At 52.7% G+C, this 18,033-nt stretch overlaps 6 protein-coding genes across 6 annotated transcripts; 4 read left to right on the top strand and 2 right to left on the bottom strand.

Annotated features, from left to right (window-relative positions):
• Nucleotides 1–458: 458 nt before the first annotated feature.
• On the top strand, nt 459–5,709 carry HER10_EVM0012726 (ABC transporter; the record flags this gene model as incomplete). Its single annotated transcript, XM_035482114.1, has 14 exons — nt 459–1,073; nt 1,130–1,676; nt 1,757–1,980; nt 2,051–2,330; nt 2,397–2,630; nt 2,685–3,424; nt 3,490–3,652; nt 3,747–4,106; nt 4,202–4,325; nt 4,416–4,487; nt 4,560–4,610; nt 4,676–4,740; nt 4,809–5,128; nt 5,605–5,709. The coding sequence occupies exons 1-14, from the start codon at nt 675–677 to the stop codon at nt 5,707–5,709; spliced, it is 3,684 nt and encodes a 1,227-aa protein (XP_035337813.1). The 5' UTR covers nt 459–674.
• Nucleotides 5,710–6,431: 722 nt separating this feature from the next.
• On the bottom strand, nt 6,432–7,628 carry HER10_EVM0004807 (uncharacterized protein). The gene is made up of 2 exons (XM_035474439.1): nt 6,975–7,628; nt 6,432–6,884 (listed from the first exon to the last, which is right to left on the bottom strand). The coding sequence occupies exons 1-2, from the start codon at nt 7,624–7,626 to the stop codon at nt 6,436–6,438; spliced, it is 1,101 nt and encodes a 366-aa protein (XP_035337158.1). The 5' UTR covers nt 7,627–7,628; the 3' UTR covers nt 6,432–6,435.
• Nucleotides 7,629–8,334: 706 nt separating this feature from the next.
• Nucleotides 8,335–9,659, top strand: HER10_EVM0010544 (guanyl-specific ribonuclease N1). Its single transcript, XM_035480000.1, has 2 exons — nt 8,335–8,949; nt 9,084–9,659. Exons 1-2 carry the CDS (start codon nt 8,625–8,627, stop codon nt 9,311–9,313), a joined length of 555 nt encoding a protein of 184 aa, XP_035337633.1. The 5' UTR covers nt 8,335–8,624; the 3' UTR covers nt 9,314–9,659.
• A 521-nt stretch (nt 9,660–10,180) lies between these two features.
• Nucleotides 10,181–12,656, top strand: HER10_EVM0008480 (heterokaryon incompatibility protein; the record flags this gene model as incomplete). Its single annotated transcript, XM_035477998.1, has 3 exons — nt 10,181–10,514; nt 10,584–11,300; nt 11,371–12,656. 3 exons carry the CDS (start codon nt 10,181–10,183, stop codon nt 12,654–12,656), a joined length of 2,337 nt encoding a protein of 778 aa, XP_035337449.1.
• Nucleotides 12,657–13,149: 493 nt separating this feature from the next.
• Nucleotides 13,150–13,562, bottom strand: HER10_EVM0008309 (uncharacterized protein; the record flags this gene model as incomplete). The annotated part of the gene is made up of 2 exons (XM_035477836.1): nt 13,150–13,225; nt 13,366–13,562. 2 exons carry the CDS (start codon nt 13,560–13,562, stop codon nt 13,150–13,152), a joined length of 273 nt encoding a protein of 90 aa, XP_035337432.1.
• A 2,797-nt stretch (nt 13,563–16,359) lies between these two features.
• Nucleotides 16,360–17,941, top strand: HER10_EVM0004959 (glycosyl hydrolase family 43 protein; the record flags this gene model as incomplete). The annotated part of the gene is made up of 5 exons (XM_035474585.1): nt 16,360–16,452; nt 16,506–16,549; nt 16,626–17,013; nt 17,069–17,233; nt 17,285–17,941. The coding sequence occupies 5 exons, from the start codon at nt 16,360–16,362 to the stop codon at nt 17,939–17,941; spliced, it is 1,347 nt and encodes a 448-aa protein (XP_035337169.1).
• Nucleotides 17,942–18,033: the final 92 nt, after the last annotated feature.

Raw genomic sequence — 18,033 nt, 5'->3', positions numbered from 1 at the left:
GTCAACGCAGGCCGCTTTGCTGTCAAGTGTGGCTGTGGCACAGCAACAACCTTTCGGGGTGGCTTGTCCCAAAGGATCGTTATCAATTGTTCCGCGGCCTTCCAACATATTCATCAGTGTCAACTGTCAACTCTAGCAAGGTCGTTCAAGATCGAAATTTCTTATCCCAGATCCACGAGAATCGTAACCCTCTGACCAGTAAGCAATACAGCGAGCTCCCATGTGTGAGCCTGTTGCCATCTTCGAGCCCGTCTCTTCCCGATGTTATCGTCTGCTGACAAGGAAATTTTTCTAGGGAAGGATCACTATACGAGTGCCGATTAGTCTCCTTCAGGCAGGTGAACCGTCAGCCTACAGCGCCGAGACAAAATACTTGGGGGGTGTTAAGACCGGCTGTTCCCGATTGTCAGGGGGTTTTGTCCCGGTCTTACAATTTCGAAACCGCCCTGTTGCGAATCCTCCGCCAAAAGGGGACTTTTGTCGAGTTGTCGCGGTATCGCAGTACTCATTCTCAGACGCGTCATCTTACGGTTGAATGCAGTGAAGCATCGAGTAGGCGGCAGACGTTGAACCCAATTAAGCCGCGAGCGCTTCATAAGGACCCTCAGTGACCGGCGATTCTGTCACTTGAGCCTGCGGTGGCCTTTCTGGCGTTCACACCACCCGCAACGACCATGGAGCTTGAACACAAACAACAGATCATCACCAACGACGCATTCGCCCGTTCCGATAGTTCAGCATGGAGCTCCGTGCTATGCCTTCGAAACTTTGATCTCAATCCTCACCATGAGGAAGTCATTTTCTCCATCGTTCCTTGCTCTATCGCATTAATCTGGGGACTTTATCGTCGCCACCAGCTCCAGGCTAGAGCAGTGGTCTCACCCGGACACGTCCGCCCAGTGGCTAACCTGGTTAGCCTCATCATTTTGAGCTTCCTGTTACTTTTGATCGCACCCACCTCAATCGCCATCGTACCGATTGCTGTCGTGTTGACATCCGGTATCGTCAGATATGCAGGGCAGCAGAGCGACGCCTGGATGGACCAAGGGTCAGGTCTTCTCACGCTCAAGCAGGCATGTTTCGAGAGAGCCGACTCGGCAGAACTGATGAGGCTAATACCCGCAAATAGGTCCTCTGGCAGGCTCTCACGGCGTTCCAAATCATCTCACTCATGAGAGTCGCCCTTAAAAGAGACAGTCAAAGTCAATTTGGTGTCAATCTTGCTTCTTGGATCTTGTCGGTTACGACCAGTGTCCTTTCCACATTGCTATCGGAGCGCGAGCATCGCAAATCACTCGCTCCATCAGCCCTCCTGCAGCTTTTCCTACTGATCACCATATTTCTCGACGCAGCTCGCGTGAGAACGGCTTGGCATCTATCACCGCAAATCAACAGCGAGGGTTACACCGCCCTGCTCTTGACAGTTCAAGTCATCCTCAAGGTACTCTTACTCGCAGCCGAGTCGGTGTCAAAACCAGTCATCATCGCCATCCCAGCTAGGCGGGTCTCGAGAGAGGAGAAAGCAGGTATCTTTGGCAAGAGCTTCGCGACATGGGTCAACCCTCTGCTGCGCCTAGGGTGGAAGAAGAACCTCGTAGCAGAAGATCTCGATCCTCTTGACGAAAGTCTTGATGGAGAGGCGGTGCTTGAGCGGCTTTCCTCGGCGTGGAAGAACGGTACGTCACTCTTCTCACCTACTCTTGATGATTATGTTGCTGCTTGAGTGACGCCTGATGCTGAATGATACTTCCCATAGTCGATCAGGACAGGAATCACGCCCTCGTCATAGCAGTTCTCAAGGCCTTCCGAGCCGAGCTGTTCTTCATCCACATCCCGCGCGTCGGCATGGTAGTCTTTGGTCTCACGCAACCTCTCCTCGTGCAAACCACAATCGAGTACATCCAAAACCACAGTGACAAGCCCATTAGCTATGGTCAAACTCTCATCGCCGCTTTTGCCATCACATATCTCGGACTATCCGTACGTGCCACTATTCCGAACTTTGGAAAGCTGAGGGATACAGAACTAAACACGCTCTTCTTGCATTCAGATCTCCACCAGATGGTCCGGGCAACTCACTCACCGCCTCATCACCCGCATACGCGGCGCCCTCATCGCCATCATCTACCAGAACATGCTGACCCTCCACGCCGAGATAGGTAACTCACAAGCGGCGGTCGCGCTGATGAGTACCGAGGTTGAGCGCATCACCGTGGCGGCTCAGTGGTGCGTCGCCATCGTCCCTAATCTTATCCAGCTCGGGTTCGCCATGTGGATCATGAGCGAGCAGCTCGGAGCTGTGAGCGTTGCTCCTATCGTCATCGCGCTTCGTAAGTTGATCGTCTCCTCATAGCTCTGGTATCATGAACCTGGTGTTTGTCTAATAGGTTTGATAGTCAGTGTGTCGGCCGGTATCAGAACAGGCCAGTTGATCCCACCGCGGCAGAGGAAGTGGATGCAGGCGATCCAGAAGCGGGTTGGTATCACTACCGAAATCATTGGGTCAGTCAAGGGCGTCAAGATGAGCGGTCTGACTAGCACAGTCCAGGACCAGATACAAGGTCTCCGGGACTTTGAGCTGGATGAGTCCAAGAAGTTCAGAAGAGTGCAGATTCTCAACGTTCTCATCGGTAGGCCAAGCATACCATGCGCCCCTCAATGACATTGCGTCTCACACTGCCTAGGCCAATTCCCATCTATCATGACCCCGTCCATCACCTTCGCCGCCTTTGGAATCATCTCGAAACTATCCGGTGGCCAACCTCTTAACGTGGTTCAGGCTTTCACATCTCTCAGTCTCCTCGGGATCCTGATCAACCCCGTCTCCGAGCTCGTCATGATCCCGAACAACCTTGGAGCAGCCATCGGGTGTCTTGACAGGATCCAAGAGTACCTCGTTAAAGAGAAGCGGGAGGATCATCGACTCGTCAAACCAAATACATCTCCAGACCCCGCCGTGCAGGAAGACAATGGGACCAGCGAACCACCGCAAGCTGGCAGCCAGGCACAACCCCTGATCAGAGTCTCGGACGGTTCCTTCGGCTGGCACAAAGGCCAAGCCATTGTCAAGTCATTAGACCTCGAGATCCGTCCAGGAAGCCTCACAATCCTCGTCGGACCAGTCGGCTCCGGCAAATCTACTCTACTCAAATCCCTCGTGGGGGAAACGTACCGCATCTCGGGGTCGGTGGAGTATGCAAGCTCAACAGACGTAGCATACTGCGACCAAGACCCCTGGATCCTGAACCAGAGCATCAAGGAAAACATCATCGGCGGCGTCTCTTCGCACGACGCGGCAGACTCTTATGACAAGGTCATTCGCGCATGTCAGTTGGACGAGGATCTTAATCTACTCCCGGAAGGCGATACGGCCATAGTCGGAAGCTCGGGTTCCGCTCTTAGTGGTGGTCAGAAGCATCGTATTGTACGTTATATCACTCAAGGCCTCTTTCAGATGAGGTGGAACATGTCACTGACTGTTTTCGATAGGCACTTGCTAGAGCCGTTTACAGCGGAAAGCAGATCATCATCATGGACGACAATCTGAAAGGCCTGGACTCCAAAACGGCTTCAAAATGCTTCAATGCACTATTTGGGACCGATGGACTTTTACGCGGAGAGGGGAGGGCCGTGATCTTTGCAACACACAACGGTAAGAGAATCTCATGTTTGATCCAATGTTCCTATTCTTTTGCTGTCAAGACATACAAGGGAGCGCACACTGATATAGCCAATTATGGTCACAGCCCAGTGGCTTCGTTCCGCGGACAATATCATCTCCCTCGGTAGCGATGGAACCATCTCCGAGACAGGCCTGTACGAAGACCTCTGTAAGACTGGAGGCTACATTAGCACTCTCAAGGTCACTCAGAAAAGTGGCCAGGAAGAGCGCGACTCTGTGGAAGCAGAAGTTGAAGCCGAAGAGAACAGAAACAAGAAAGACAAGGCTGCCGCGGTCCCCAAGCCGGATGACTCGTCTAAGACCAAGACTCGCGGCGCCGCGAATACGAGCTCCCTCTTGTACTATATCAAGTCCATGGGACTTACACCCTTCGGGCTTTTTGTGGTGATGGTCATCTTTCAGACGATATGCAGAATTATGCAACGTAAGAAATCTACTAAATTAGCCCCCTAGCTTCTATGCTGCTCTGCTAGGAGTCACGTGTGGAGGTATCCTTGGACTATACTTACCAATTCATAGGCCTCTGGGTAAAGTTCTGGGTCGCCGCCAACGAGGGAGGAGGACAAGAGAATCTGGCGATGTGGGTTGGCGTCTACCTCCTCTGGGGCGTCTTGACGGAAATGGCCCTTGCCATCGAGTGCTAGTGAGTTCTAAACCTCCCTAAATATATCCTACCGACCCTTCTATAAAGGTGAGGCCTGGATTACTGACAGAGTTACGATCCGTTCTCAAGCTACTTCCTTGTTGTCATTGTTCCACACTCGGCCAAAGGGCTTCACTTTAGCGTCCTCAAAGCCGCCCTCTCGTAAGATTTGTTTTTCCCCATACTTACCGTTTTGACTGAAATAAAGGCATCTGACATCTGAAATTTTGCCAGCGCACCCCTATCTTTCTTCGTCAAGACCGATACAGGCATCATCATCAACCGGTAGGCCCATCTGCCCCCTTATTGATTCCATCTAGGCCCTCAACTAACCTCCATACTCCATCCAGATTTAGCCAAGACATGAACCTCGTCGACCTTCCCCTTCCCCTCGCCTTCATGCTGACCTTCGACAGTAAGAACCACAACCCCCATCCTCAGCCTTCCCATCTCATTAAGTCCAGTAACTAACATCACGAACAGACCTCACCCTCGCAATAGCAGACATAACCCTGACAACCCTCGCCACACCAACCCTCTCCCTCTCCATCCCAGTCCTCGTCCTCATCCTCTACCTCCTCCAAAGAATCTACCTCCAAACATCCCGCCAAATCCGCCTCCTCGACCTCGAAACCAAATCTCCGCTCTTTTCCCACTTCATCGCCTCCGCCACCGGCCTCGTCACCATCCGCGCCCTCGGACCCCACTGGACATCCCGCGTGCAATCGCAGAACCTACAGCGGCTAGATCTCTCCCAGCGCGCCTTCTACGCCACGGGAAGTCTGCAGAAGTGGCTTCTACTGGTACTGAACCTCCTCGTTGCGGCGTTGGCGGTGTTGTTGGTAGCATCTGCTGTTGTGTTGAGGGACCGGGTCGACGCCGGGTTGCTTGGAGTCGCGCTCGTGAGCGTGATGACGTTTGGGCAGCTATTGACGCTGTTGTTGAATTATTGGGCGCAGTTGGAGACCAGTTTGGGTGCTGTGGCGAGGATTAGAGAGTTTGAGGCGGAGACTCCGTCTGAAGAGAACGAAGGTCATGATGAGAATCCTGCGGTGAAGGTTGAATGGCCTTCCAGGGGGGGGGTTGATATGCGGAACGTATCGGCGGCGTACGATGACCATCAGGTCCTCAGTGGCGTCAATCTCTCTATCAAGCCGGGAGAGAAGGTGGCTATTTGCGGACGGACGGGGAGCGGCAAGTCTACGCTTCTTGCGCTTCTTCTGCGACTGCATGAGCCGTCTACTGGTGTCATTGAGGTAGACGGTGTGGATATCCGGAGCGTACCCGTCACACGGCTTCGAGAATCTCTCGTTGCGCTGCCACAGGATCCGCTCTTTCTACCCGGGACTGTTCGTCTAAACCTGGACCCGTTCGAGTCTTGTAAGGATGATGCCGATATCTGGGAGGCATTGGAGAAGACGGGGTTGAAGACTCTCTTCGAAGATAAGGGAGGTCTTGAGTCTGATTTGAACACTGACTGGCTGAGCGCGGGGCAGAAGCAGCTATTCTGTATGGCCAGGGCTATCTTGAGGGAGAGTCGCGTTTTGCTGTTAGATGAAGCGACAAGCAGGTGAGCCTTTTATCTCTATTTTCACTATCGGGCGTCAATCACGCTAACATTTACCAAAAAGTCTCGATCAAGCCACGGAACAGATCGTGCAAGATCTCATCGGTAGCGAGTTCCAAGGATGGACAATCATAGTCATCGCCCACCGACTACGGGCCGTCGTGGACTTTGACAAGGTTGTGACGCTCCAGGAAGGGGAAGTCGTGGAATTTGATAGTCCCAAGAAGCTGCTTGAGGACGGAGGCGCGTTTGCTGCGATGTGGAAACTACAAGGAGGTTGAATGATTCTTCCCTTCCTCGGGCTTTTATCTTTCTATCCGTTACTCTTACGTCAAGACAGCTGCAGTACAGTAGCCAAGCGATTGATTTCGACTGGTCTTACCCAAAGAAAGAGAAAAGCTTGCAGTAGAAATTTGTGCATTATTTCCCATACGTAACTAGGTGCTCTCATTACTAGATCATGCATACTTATTTTCGTTTGTATCATTCTCTCCTTGGTTTGGAACTACTCTTCTCCAAGGCGCATTCGTAGCCCAGTCGCCCCTATTTGGTCTTCATCTTTGCGGCAGCCTCCTTGGCGAGGGCGCGTTGCTTCTCATCAGAAGCCGTCTCCGATATCGACGTAATGCTGTCCGCCCAGACGCCATACCGCGCCTCATTCATCCCCCTCCAGTCGCGGTCCGCAAATTTGCTCCCCGGCTTGCCCGACTTGCCGTCAAAATCGCGCCCCTTGACGCTCAGATCATGGATGGCAACCGGGGCGTCTTTAAGCCACTGGTAAGCCAGCCTTGTAGCAATATCATGCGTTTCGGCGCTCGCCGCAGCAGAGTCTACCTCGAAGGCGTCACGGAGTGCCCAGAGAGCGTAGAGGGAGAAATCAAAGGGGTCCTGGGAGTTGGTAAGGTCGGCGCGGGCGGTGAGCTGGGCGGCGAAGGCGGAGAGATTTGTCCAGCTTGCCTTTTCCTCTGCTGATGCGGAAGTGTCGGTGGTGTCTGGGGTCGTTAGTAAAGATGTCCTCGTATGAAGTAGCACAGCAGTATTTGTATAGCATATCCCCTGCTGCAAGTAGTGGCTGTACTCACCAAAGTTCCACAGATCACGGGCAACCCATCCAAAGGTGGGAAGATCCTTCCAGACGACTTGGTTGTTCAATTTCAAGGGTTGACCATCCGAGGCTGTGACTGTTGTCTCGCGCAGCCGTTGCAGGAAATCGACGAGCGGGGTCTGCTTCTCTGGAGGGGTCTGCTTGGCGACGGCGAAGATGGCGTTGTACGTGTCCCAGAGGAAATCCTCGATCTGCGACTCGGACTTCTTTGCCAGGTCCTTGAATTCGTCGACGGTGTTTTCGAGTGCCTTCTTATCGGTTGTGCCATCAGTCTTGACGAAGGAGCTGAGGGACTTGTAGGTGGGCAACGCAGCAATTGCATCGTTCACGCCCACCTTGGGAACATCGTTTTTTGGCAACAAGTCATTCATTTCGGGTATATGTGAGAAAGAACGAGAATGAGTAGAGACAAATGGCTTTCCAGAGGTATTTGAGTAAGAGGTGGAGGGGTTGCGATGTTGACAGTTTGACAGAAGATGTGGCGGTGGTGGAGGTGCTAGTGTTGATAGCCGTTTTATGGCGATGTCACAACGGGAAGGTGGGAAGCCTGGACGAGGCCAATTTGGCCAATCTCGGCCCACGTGGAGGCAACGCAGCTTCACTGACGTCGTCAGCGGGGAGTCGCGCATGCGGTACGTACTTGCAGTCGTACCTGCCAGAGCCTGTGAGAACGTTAGGTTAGCAGGTAAGGAAGGAAAGAGGCCCCGCTCTCGCCTGCCACGCTGCACCGTGCACGGAGAGGAGAGGCAGGAGCCGGCCGGGCAGCCACAGAAGGCACGGCGGGCAGGGACATGACGAGACACGGAAGCCATGCACTCTATCTCAATGCCTCCAAATGCATGTGGCTGTGTCTGTAAAATGTTTGTTTGCCCGTTCAGAGTGTGGCACGTCCAGCTGAATTATGTGCATTTATTTCCATTGGACCTAACTGCATCTCGTCTCGGTTGATCGGCTCCTCCCGCTCTCCAGCCCAGGACCTGGCGCTGCAAAGAACCCAAACCATCCAGCCAATCGCCCCCAAACAAGTGGAGACGGCGGCCTCTGGGAAACAGGTGCGAGATTAAGCTTATGTTTTTTGTCAAGCTTTGATTGGTGTCAACTCTGATTCCACGTGACCTTTCCCTTTCGTTCCAGCACCGTCTCTGGACCCGGCTCACCTGAAAAAACCGCGGAAACGCCTAAAGAATCTAAAGACCAATAAAGTTTGGAGCTGTTTGGGGTCGTTTGGGAGTTGGGAAGGAACCGCCCAGCCTGGCCCCGGTGCAGGAAGGGACGATGTGAGCTGAAATCGGCTGGATTTAATTTGCATTTGTCCACACTTGGCACACGGGAATCGGGTTCCTCGCGCCGGCCAAGTTTCTCGGCAGCTTTGTTGTCCTTTCTTCGCTCGCCTTATTCTTCCAGTCAACTCAATAAAGCATTCGCAACTTTTAATCGCGGGCGGGCCCATCATCTCCTTGATTATTGACTTAATTCACGCCACACCTCGCCCTCATCCATTTCTCGTCACGTCTCGGAAAGACGTTGTAGGCCCGCATAGACACCACATCACCCAACGTCCTCGGACACATCGACATCAATCTCATCTCAAACCACCATTCTAGTCCACCAGACGACGCCATTCAAAATGGTCTCTTTCAAATCCGCCCTCACCCTCACCCTTTGCGCCGTCTCCGCCGTCGCGAACCCCATCGCCAACCCCGAGCCCGAACAGGCCCTCGAGAAGCGCCAGGGCACAACCGACGTCGGCACCGTCACCTGCGGTAGCAACAAGTACTCCAAGAGACAGATCCAGGACGCCACTGCAGAAGGCTGCCGTCTCTATGCCGCCAACCAGCAAATCGGCACCAGCCAGTACCCCCACCGCTTCAACAACCGCGAGAACCTCGTCTTTGCCACATCGGGCCCCTACCAGGAGTTCCCCATCATAACTTCTGGAAACTACAGCGGACGTAAGTCGCATTTGGATCCCCTAACATCTCATCATTCCCCAGGAACCGGTTTCTTGGCATTTCAACTGCCACCTTCGCCCTCTTGGCACGTCATCGAACATGAGAACACGCACTGACATTGCTACATCATGCAGGGGCGCCCGGAGCCGACCGTGTCGTGTTCGACCCGGCCTACCGGGGCAGCTGTGTCTACGTCGGCGCCATGACCCACACCGGCGCTGCATCGCGCAACGGCTTCGTCTCTTGCAACCAGACGAGGTCGTCGTCGTCGGCCAATGGCACATCTGCTGCGTCGAGCTACAAGGGTTCCGGCTCAATCGGGGCTGTTGTCTCTATTCTCTCGCTTCTGGCACTCACTGCTTAATCGAACTCGGCATGCAACGCAAGAAAACAAATGCCGAGCGAGGGGTAATGTGAGAGACGGGACATGATGACGCCGCTAGCCGAGGGGTAGCGGATCGACTCAACTCTCGACGTATAGACTCTGGTCTGGCCCTCATCGGGCGCCGTCCCCGGAGGAGAGAGAGTTCAGTGGAGGAAAACAACAGAAATGAGGCTGTCTGCGCCTGATGTTTATGGTATTTGGAAATCGCCTTTTCGGACGTTATGGGTAAGAGGGGCTCGAGCTGGGGATTGAGTTCAGAGCTTAGCCGGCCACGGTAACTTGCCCGCCTCACTGAGTTGTTGCCGCACCAAGAGACAAGGGAACCCACTTCATCGCAAGTTCGCAACACCATGCGAGAGCGAATTAGAGCTGGGAAACTTTCAACGAGTGTCCAGTCTCTTACCTCTGGTTCGTGGCTCGACAGAGGGTGCCGCAGGAGGGATCTGCCTCTAGAGCTCTTAGGCTGGTGTTGAGGTAAACCAGTTGGGCCTCTACTCACTAATATGAGCCAAGCCAGTAATAATGAAACTTATTCGGACGCGTATTGCACCCAGAATACAGTCACTTCAATTGCACTCATCTCATCGTCAATTCTCACTCCAAGGCCTATTTTCATCTCTGCTTTGATGCGCGCACTCACTCATAGCCTCCAACATCCAATCATGACCCCTGTCTGCGTGCTGTTCAATGACCCCACCACTTTCAAGATGACGGCTGCCTGCTCATCTCAGCCCAAAATCTCACTCAAGCATCGAGGCAGCTCATTCTCAATCTCAGCCTCGTAGATTTAAATCTCATCAAATGAGAGTCAGCAATTGAGAGTTGACATTCCAATCTAAACCAACAATGATCATCTGTAAATTTTGCCGGACTACAATCCTAGAGTCTGGGAAACAGTGGGACTATCACCACCAAGACTCCGACTCATTCAAGAGCTCACTGCGATCTCAATGCGTCTTTTGCATGAGGCTGGCTGAAGGTCTTGGTGAGATTGACGCTTGGTTCGACCATGATTTCAAGGCCAAGTCCCTCTTCCGTTGGAATATACGGCAGGCCGCTCAGATCCGTGAGACGAAGAGCCATGTCTCCGTCACATTTCGACCGGTGCCGGGCCGCGCTTGTGGGGATGTGCAGAGCGAAGATCTACCAGAAGTCACATTCTATCTCTTCCCCGAAGAAGGTTGGTCACTCTCATCGCAGATTTCAATTTGCATACAAGAGCTCATGCACATACTCACACCCCTCATAGATCTGGGCGACATACCCGAACGGCACGAACTCGGAAACCGAACAGACTCAGAGGCATCCAAAGTCCAAATGATAGACTGGATGCAAGACTGCATCGCCAACCACCCGAAATGCGTACGAAGCCATAGCATCAAGTCCTTCATCCCAACCCGTGTTCTCGACGTCGGTCCAACAAACACCAACAACAACGACGCAGATCCGCCCTCTCACATCCGTGTGATTGACACCACCAAAGAACCGATTACTGGCCCCTACATGACCCTATCTCACTGCTGGGGCATCGGCTCCTTCATCCGCCTCACAGAGGCCAACGTCGACGATTACACGACCAACGGCATCCCCTGGACAGAACTTCAGGCCAGCAATGCGAACTTCGCCGACGCGGTGCGCGTTGTTCGTACGCTTGGAATGAGGTATATCTGGATTGACTCGCTGTGTATCATTCAGGGTCAGCAGCACGGAGAGGACTGGAACCACGAGGCACCACTCATGCATAAGGTCTACCGGAACTCGTGGTGCAACCTCGCCGCGGCGGACTCAAAGGACCACACTCGCGGCCTCTTCAGGGAGAGGGTGGCGGAGGTGGTTCCTGCGAGGTATGAGAGCCAGCAACCATCCGTGACCTTTGGAGATAGAGTTTGGAGGGTTTTACCGGCTGATTTATGGAATCGCGATCTGTTGGGAAGTCATCTCTACACTCGCGGCTGGGTATTTCAAGGTCAGTATCCCGGCCCCCTTTTCCTCGCCCTCACCATCATCCCCAATCAGTATACTAACACGCTAACCAGAACGCATGCTCTCCCCCCGCCTGCTCCAATTCACTTCAACCCAGCTTTTCTGGGACTGCGCAACTCTCACCGCAACCGAATCACTCCCCGATGGCTTGCCCCCACCCCTCGACACCAAATCCGCTACCGACAGACATTGGCGCGAACGCCTGCAATCCTCCGCCCTCTCCGTCCGGCCCCTCGCCGGCACAGCCGAGGACTCGCTCGAAGAGTTTTGGAAGAGCGCCGTGGCGGCCTACACGAGCTGCAACCTCACCTACGGCAAGGATAAACTCGCTGCACTGTGGGGCATCGCAAAGCTCCTGCGGGATGCGCTGGGCGAAGAGTACGCTGCGGGGTTGTGGGGGATTAATCTCGCTGAGCAGCTCGCGTGGCGGGTCGTTGATTGTTCTACCGCAGAGAGGTATGGTGAGAAGGAGAAGGTTGTGGTTCCTGGGGGCCAGGCGGTTGGGAATCCGAGTTGGTCGTGGACTTCGTTGAAGGGGGAGGTGGAGGTTGCGGGTAGGGTGCCGAGGTTACCGAGATTCTATACTGCGTGCGACCACGGAGGTGGGAATGCGAGGTTTCAGATCAAGAAGCCGCTTTTTGGGAGGTTTGAGGGGGAGCACTCGACGGTGTGGAGGGATGAGGTTGTCAATATGACGAGGAAGCTGAATCGGGCTTCGGAGAGGGTGTCGGAGAAGGCTAGGGTTAGTGGTGTTACTACGATTACTCCCATTGTTGAGGATATATCGGAAGAAGAGGTTGGGAAGGACGGGATGCCGAAGGTGGCGGCGCAAGGCGCAGTTACGCAGCCGGAAGCGAAGAGGGAGTTTGCAATGGATAAGCCCTCGGAGCTTCTATCTACCTCGCTCCGCATCCAGGCGCATATATGCCTGGGGACGCTCGAAGCATCTGGGGATGGTCACTGGTCGTTCACTTTTCCAGGGCTGAATCAGAGTGATGCACTCATCGAAGCCTATCCCGACATTCTGCCTTCAGGGAGCAACGTGCCGTGCGAGATGGTCTTGCTCGCGGCGTCAAAGTTGCTGCAGAATAAATGGGGTCGATGGTTCCTGGATGATGGGTATGTCGAAGACGAGGACGTCGCTGAAGTGAATTACTCCGGGACGGGGATTCTTGTGGAGAGGGTTGGGGAAGGACGGTATAAGCGGATCGGCGCTGTTGTGTTTCGGCAGGTGAAGAGGGAGAGTTGGGCTTGTTTGCGGCAGGCTTGTGGGAGTGGTGGGATGATGTTGGAAGATGAGCTCCAGGTTGAGGATGGAGAGAAGATTTGGCTTGAATAGGGACCTGGGTCTATGCCCATCGAGGTTCTTTTGGAACCAACGATGACTTCCTTTGAAGATGAAAGTACACTGCGTTCATTGATGGGCGTTTGAGGTGAATAGAGGGCGACTTGTATCGGCCGTGAGATATGATCAAGTGACATGGGATGGATGGCTGGTAGAACAGCACTTGGGGAGCAGCCCCTGTAAGCCAAAAGCAATAACCGTTGCCAACCCGATGGGCTAGAAACGGTCTCTTCTTAACTGCTTACACACAGTTTAACTAGAGAGGCGATACTTCACATTTGGTTGGAGACAATTTGACGAATACTGCAGTTTACCTCAACTTGAGCTATTGTACAAACTCTGTCATGTCATCATCATATACGTAAGGCTTCAGTGGTCTCCCTCCCCATAACACGAAGCCAAGTTCCAACGCTATCATAACGCTGTGAAAAACGCCCACAAAACATCAGGAAATCAATAACCAATGCTACCAACCCCCCCTTGTTCCTCAGTTGGGCTTGGTAGGAGCAGGTCCAGGACCAACACCCGCACAACCAGTATATCCTGCTACCGCCTTGGAGGTGCTGCAAAATCGTTAGTCAAAGCCCTCATGGAACTAACCAAAACCGTTCTGTGAACTTACCAATCCATGATACAACCCTTATCCTTGCCGCTCTTGCCTTTGTCGCCCTTGTCTCCGAGGCCCTGGTCTGCTCTGCTCGACAGGGATCTCTTGGCGGCTCCGCAAGCGTCTATACACTTGACGTGGTCTGCGGCGGTTTGTACCTCGCAGGAAGCGATAGCACCTCCCTCCTTCTTGCCTCCTTTGTCCTTGCCGCCGTCGGCTTGTAGGTCGGCTGGTGCTGGTGCGGCGACGACGAGTGTGGCGGCGAGGAGGGTGAATACTGTTGAGAAACGCATGTTGCAAGTTGCGTGAGATTGTTAGAATCTTGTTGAGGCGTTTTGAGCTTGGCTAAGCTGGTAGGTTTGGCTCGACTATGAGATATTGAAGAGTTTGTGGTCGTGAGCGATTAGCTTGATTGCGCGTTTTGACTTGGACGTAAAGCTATGGTTTGAGTAGTGTCTTCTGGGTGTTGTTTGTTATGAATGTGGTAGACAGTATTTGATGATGGCTGCGGCTCCCGTTGTAAGCAGGGAGTTTTCACTCGCTTTATAAAGATTTTGGTAATGATAAAAGCCCCTCTTGAACTTCTCCTTGGCTCTGCGAATGCGATCCCGCCCATACCATGTCACGATGAACATTACCTCAGAGTTCAATCAACACCCAACGACCCACATGCACCTTGGAGCCTATTTCGATCAGTCCCTGGAACGTCAGTGGATGACGTCCATTCATGCTCTCGCATTAAGCATCCGCTTTAGGCCGTGGGGCACGGATTTAGACTTTAAAGGGCCCGCTGGCCGTTGTGAATTTAGTAGGAGAGCAGGGATGGTCTGTACGGTCTTTACCCATACAACATCGGACGACTAAATGATCCGAATACGCAAAGGGAGCAGCCGCAAGGCGCCAAGGCCAGTAAAGCAACGGTGATTTAGTGGTGGCCTTGGGCGAGTTTGGTATAAGTGACGTGTCCGTGTGCCTTACTTCGGATGAGATGTCGAATAATTGACATGTAAGCTAGGATCATACTGTCGAAAATATGGTTTTGAGATCAGGGTTCCACCTCGTTGGAATACCCTCGGGAGATTTTACGAGCCTCGGGACCAACACGTGAAGGCTGTCGTCTTGAACTTTGAATTGCATCATTTAGATTGTCAGTTGAAAGTTCCTAGGCTCTGGAAGATTCAAGCATCATCAAGTTAAGAGATCGCATTCGATTGTGGTGATGATTGGTGGTTGAGGGCCTTCTCGCCCCTGACAAGACGCCAGGGGGGCCTTCTTTCATCGGCTGGTTCAGAGCCTCATTGTATCGAATGCGATGGAACCTCGTCATCGTCGATCAATGATTCCGGGTACCTAGGAGAGTCGTCATAGCCCGGTGAGCGAGTGTTCGGATGGCCAGCTCAGTTTAAAGCCCCTAGTACCTGCATGCCGAGAAAGATCTAGATTGAGAAGCCACTTCGTCGGCCTGTTACAGCCTCACTCTGAGTAAACTCTGAGGTCGGTGATTCTCTGGATCAATTGAATCATCGTACACTTATAGCTGAGCTACTTGCGTCACGGCCTTCATCGCACGCTTCTCGTTTAGGCTTTGCGAACCCCTCTCCGTTTATGCAGGCACGAACTCCATGCCATTCAGTAGCCTCAAGAAATGATTGTTTCTGGTTGCGAGTAAAGAGATCGGGACATATTCACACACCTGGTGAGGAGTGGCTTGTGTGATGGAATGACGCATTTCTACCCTCTAAGTCGGCAGTTATGTTCACGCCGGCCGAAGTAGATGGAATAAGTGAGATTCCCTGGCGAGTCAACTGCACGTTATCCAGTGATAACGAGTCCGAATACGCCAATTACCTAATGGTTGCTCTAGATCAAATGAAACTCAAATGCTCATTTCGACTTCAAAGGATGTAGCGTTCCGCAAGTCATGCTTCAATTGCTTATTAGCCTGGCCGCCTGAATCTTGCATTTCAAGAAGCTGCCTTTTTGTTTCAGACGTTTCTCTCTCCAATTCTCCATCTCTCATGATATTAGTTAGCATCTTTGTGGGCTCCCAAGGAACTCAAGTTGATGTTGTGACAATTCAAAGTGAAGTTATCTACCGAAGATGATTACAACTTACACTGATACTCAATGGGGCCTGTGACTAAAAGTATGCACGTTGTGATGGTCAAGTATTCGAAGCTGCCAGATTATGAGGCTATTTGACAGATGTCCTGATCGAATAGCTGGTTGCAGCTTGTGGAAGTCGTTTTGAGCTCTGCATTCGGTCACAGGTGTTCATGTTGATTAGAGGCTGTGAGAGTTCAACAGTTGATGGGGGTTGAGTTGCGGCTTCGATTTCAGAGACAATCCCTAATATTGAGTCGACGTAGAATCCCATTGCCATCTCAACGACTTCAAACAACCTGCATTGGGCAAGTTGAATACCATCGTAGACGATGCATCTTGTGGGGCAAGAAAAGATGCACAGCCGGTTATGCCCCAGCCTGCAGCCATTCAGCCATACGAAGCTGAGTTTACTTGGCATTCGACTATTGAAAAACCAATACGACGAACTGCAGGATCACGCGGACTGTTCACGGCGTTCTCCTCAACCGATGCCCGTGGTCTTGGCCCTGTCGATCACCGCGTTGAGCAATCGCTTGAACCTGATGATCAGCAGGTTTTCCCGCCTTGGATGCGGGGTCACTGTGGAGGTTCCCATCGACAATCACCGTTACAGTGTGATGAAGAAGCTGGGGAAAGACGCTATGTTCGGCTCCGAGATCCCCACAGTGGTCGTTTGATCGGAAGACTAACCGGTTTCAACCTGTCGAATGTGACGCTGTATGACCTGGAGATTCTGCTCATTCGCTTCACACTGACCCGAACCAGTGTTTGTATATGCGCAACAACCAGAGAAATTCCCAATAGCTGGGCAACTACGTAATGTGTTCTGACATGTAAGTTGCCAAGACATTGGCATTGGACCTTGAGTGCGTATACAAACATCGTGACAGTCGCGCAACTTTGGCACGATGCTTGAACAACTTCAAGTTCGCATCCCGAGTCTTCATACTCCAGCAAGTAGCTTCATTGAGACTCAGAGTCGCGATGCGTGCCTCACCACTTGCTTTGGCCGCCGCCCTCACCGTGGGCGGCGTAAATGCTGCCCTGAGTGTTGTTCCAGGGGCAACATGGACTGCCGTGAGTGGACCCCAGTCGCTTGAAGAAGCTTATTCTGACTCGCCTAACCACAGACGAACACCGGAGAGCACGTCCAAGCTCATGGCGCAGGTATCATGTAAGTTGAGCTCAGCCTTCACGCTTGTTGAAATGCGGCAATGGCTTGAGAGTATGAGACAGCTAACATGAAGCAGTGAGGAGAATGGTGTTTACTACATGATTGGCGAGGAGAAGACAGACGGTGCTGCGTTCCAAGCAGTCAACTGCTACTCTTCCACGAACTTGATTGAGTGGAGCTTCCAGGGGCGCCTCTTGACTCGAACCGAGGAAGCCGGTGACCTCGGTCCCAACCGCATCATTGAGCGACCCAAGGTCACCAAGAACGATGCCACTGGAAAATACGTTCTGCACCTCCACATCGACTCTTCCGACTACAAGGATGCCAAAGTCGGTGTTGCGACAGGCGACAGCGTCTGTGGTCAGTATGAGTATATCCGCAGCTTCCGGCCGTTCGACTTCCAGAGCCGTGATATTGGCATCTTCAAGGATGATGATGGAAGTGCTTACTTGTTGAGCGAGGATGTAAGTCTGAAGTCTATCTTCTGCTGCTAGAAGTGCCGGTCTAATCACCAGATAGCGCGAGTATGGTACCCGCATCATCAAGCTCACGGATGACTACCTCGATGTTGCTGAAGTAACATTTGGCTGGGAGTACTTCGCCGAGTCACCCGCGCTTGTCAAGCGCGATGGCACGTACTTCATCTTTGGCTCTCACCTCACGGGATGGAACCCCAACGACAATGTAAGAGTGCCTTACCCGAGCTTTTAATGAGAATTGCTAACATCTTCGCAGGTCTACAGCTACGCCACTTCTCTCTCCGGACCTTGGTCTAACTGGACAGAGTTCGCACCTGTCGGCTCGAAAACTTACAACAGTCAAGTCAGCTTTGTCCTCCCTCTTGGCACCGACAAGGCTATCTACATGGGCGACAGATGGCACTCAACGAACTTGGCAGCGAGCACCTACATCTGGTTGCCCCTTCAATTTGATGGAACTACCGTGACTCTCAACTGGCATGATTCCTGGAACCTCGACACTGCTGCAGGCACCTGGTCCGAGAGTACAATCACGTCCGAGATCGAGGGCGAGACTGCCGCGCTTTCGAACGGTGCTCGCATCGTCGACTGTTCGCAGTGCAGTGGCTCTTCGGCCGCAGGATATCTGGGCGGCGACGAAAATGGAACTGCCACCTTCAACTTCACCGTGACTGCAGCTGATCGGGTTACCCTCATCGTCAACCACAAGAATGGCGATACTGCCTCTCGACATGCCGCGGTGTCAGTCAATGGAGAAGAGCAGTCAGTTGCTTTCCTTGCGACGTCTCATCTCTCGACTACTGGAAGCAGCGCCATTCATGTCAACCTAGAGGAGGGAGAAAACACAGTCACGTTTTCGAGGTCCGAGGGATGGGGCCCGGATGTTGACCAGCTGGTAGTTCCTAGCGTGTAGCTCAAGTACCTTAGTATAAACATTGCTTAAACTTGGCAGTCTAAATCAGCTAAACCATATGTATTAGAGACGGAAAAGAATATCTGTTCAGC

Source organism: Colletotrichum scovillei (assembly GCF_011075155.1).
Source record: "Colletotrichum scovillei strain TJNH1 chromosome Unknown Contig00002, whole genome shotgun sequence".
Lineage (NCBI taxonomy): Eukaryota > Fungi > Ascomycota > Sordariomycetes > Glomerellales > Glomerellaceae > Colletotrichum > Colletotrichum scovillei.
This window is presented reverse-complemented; position numbering and strand designations above follow the sequence as displayed.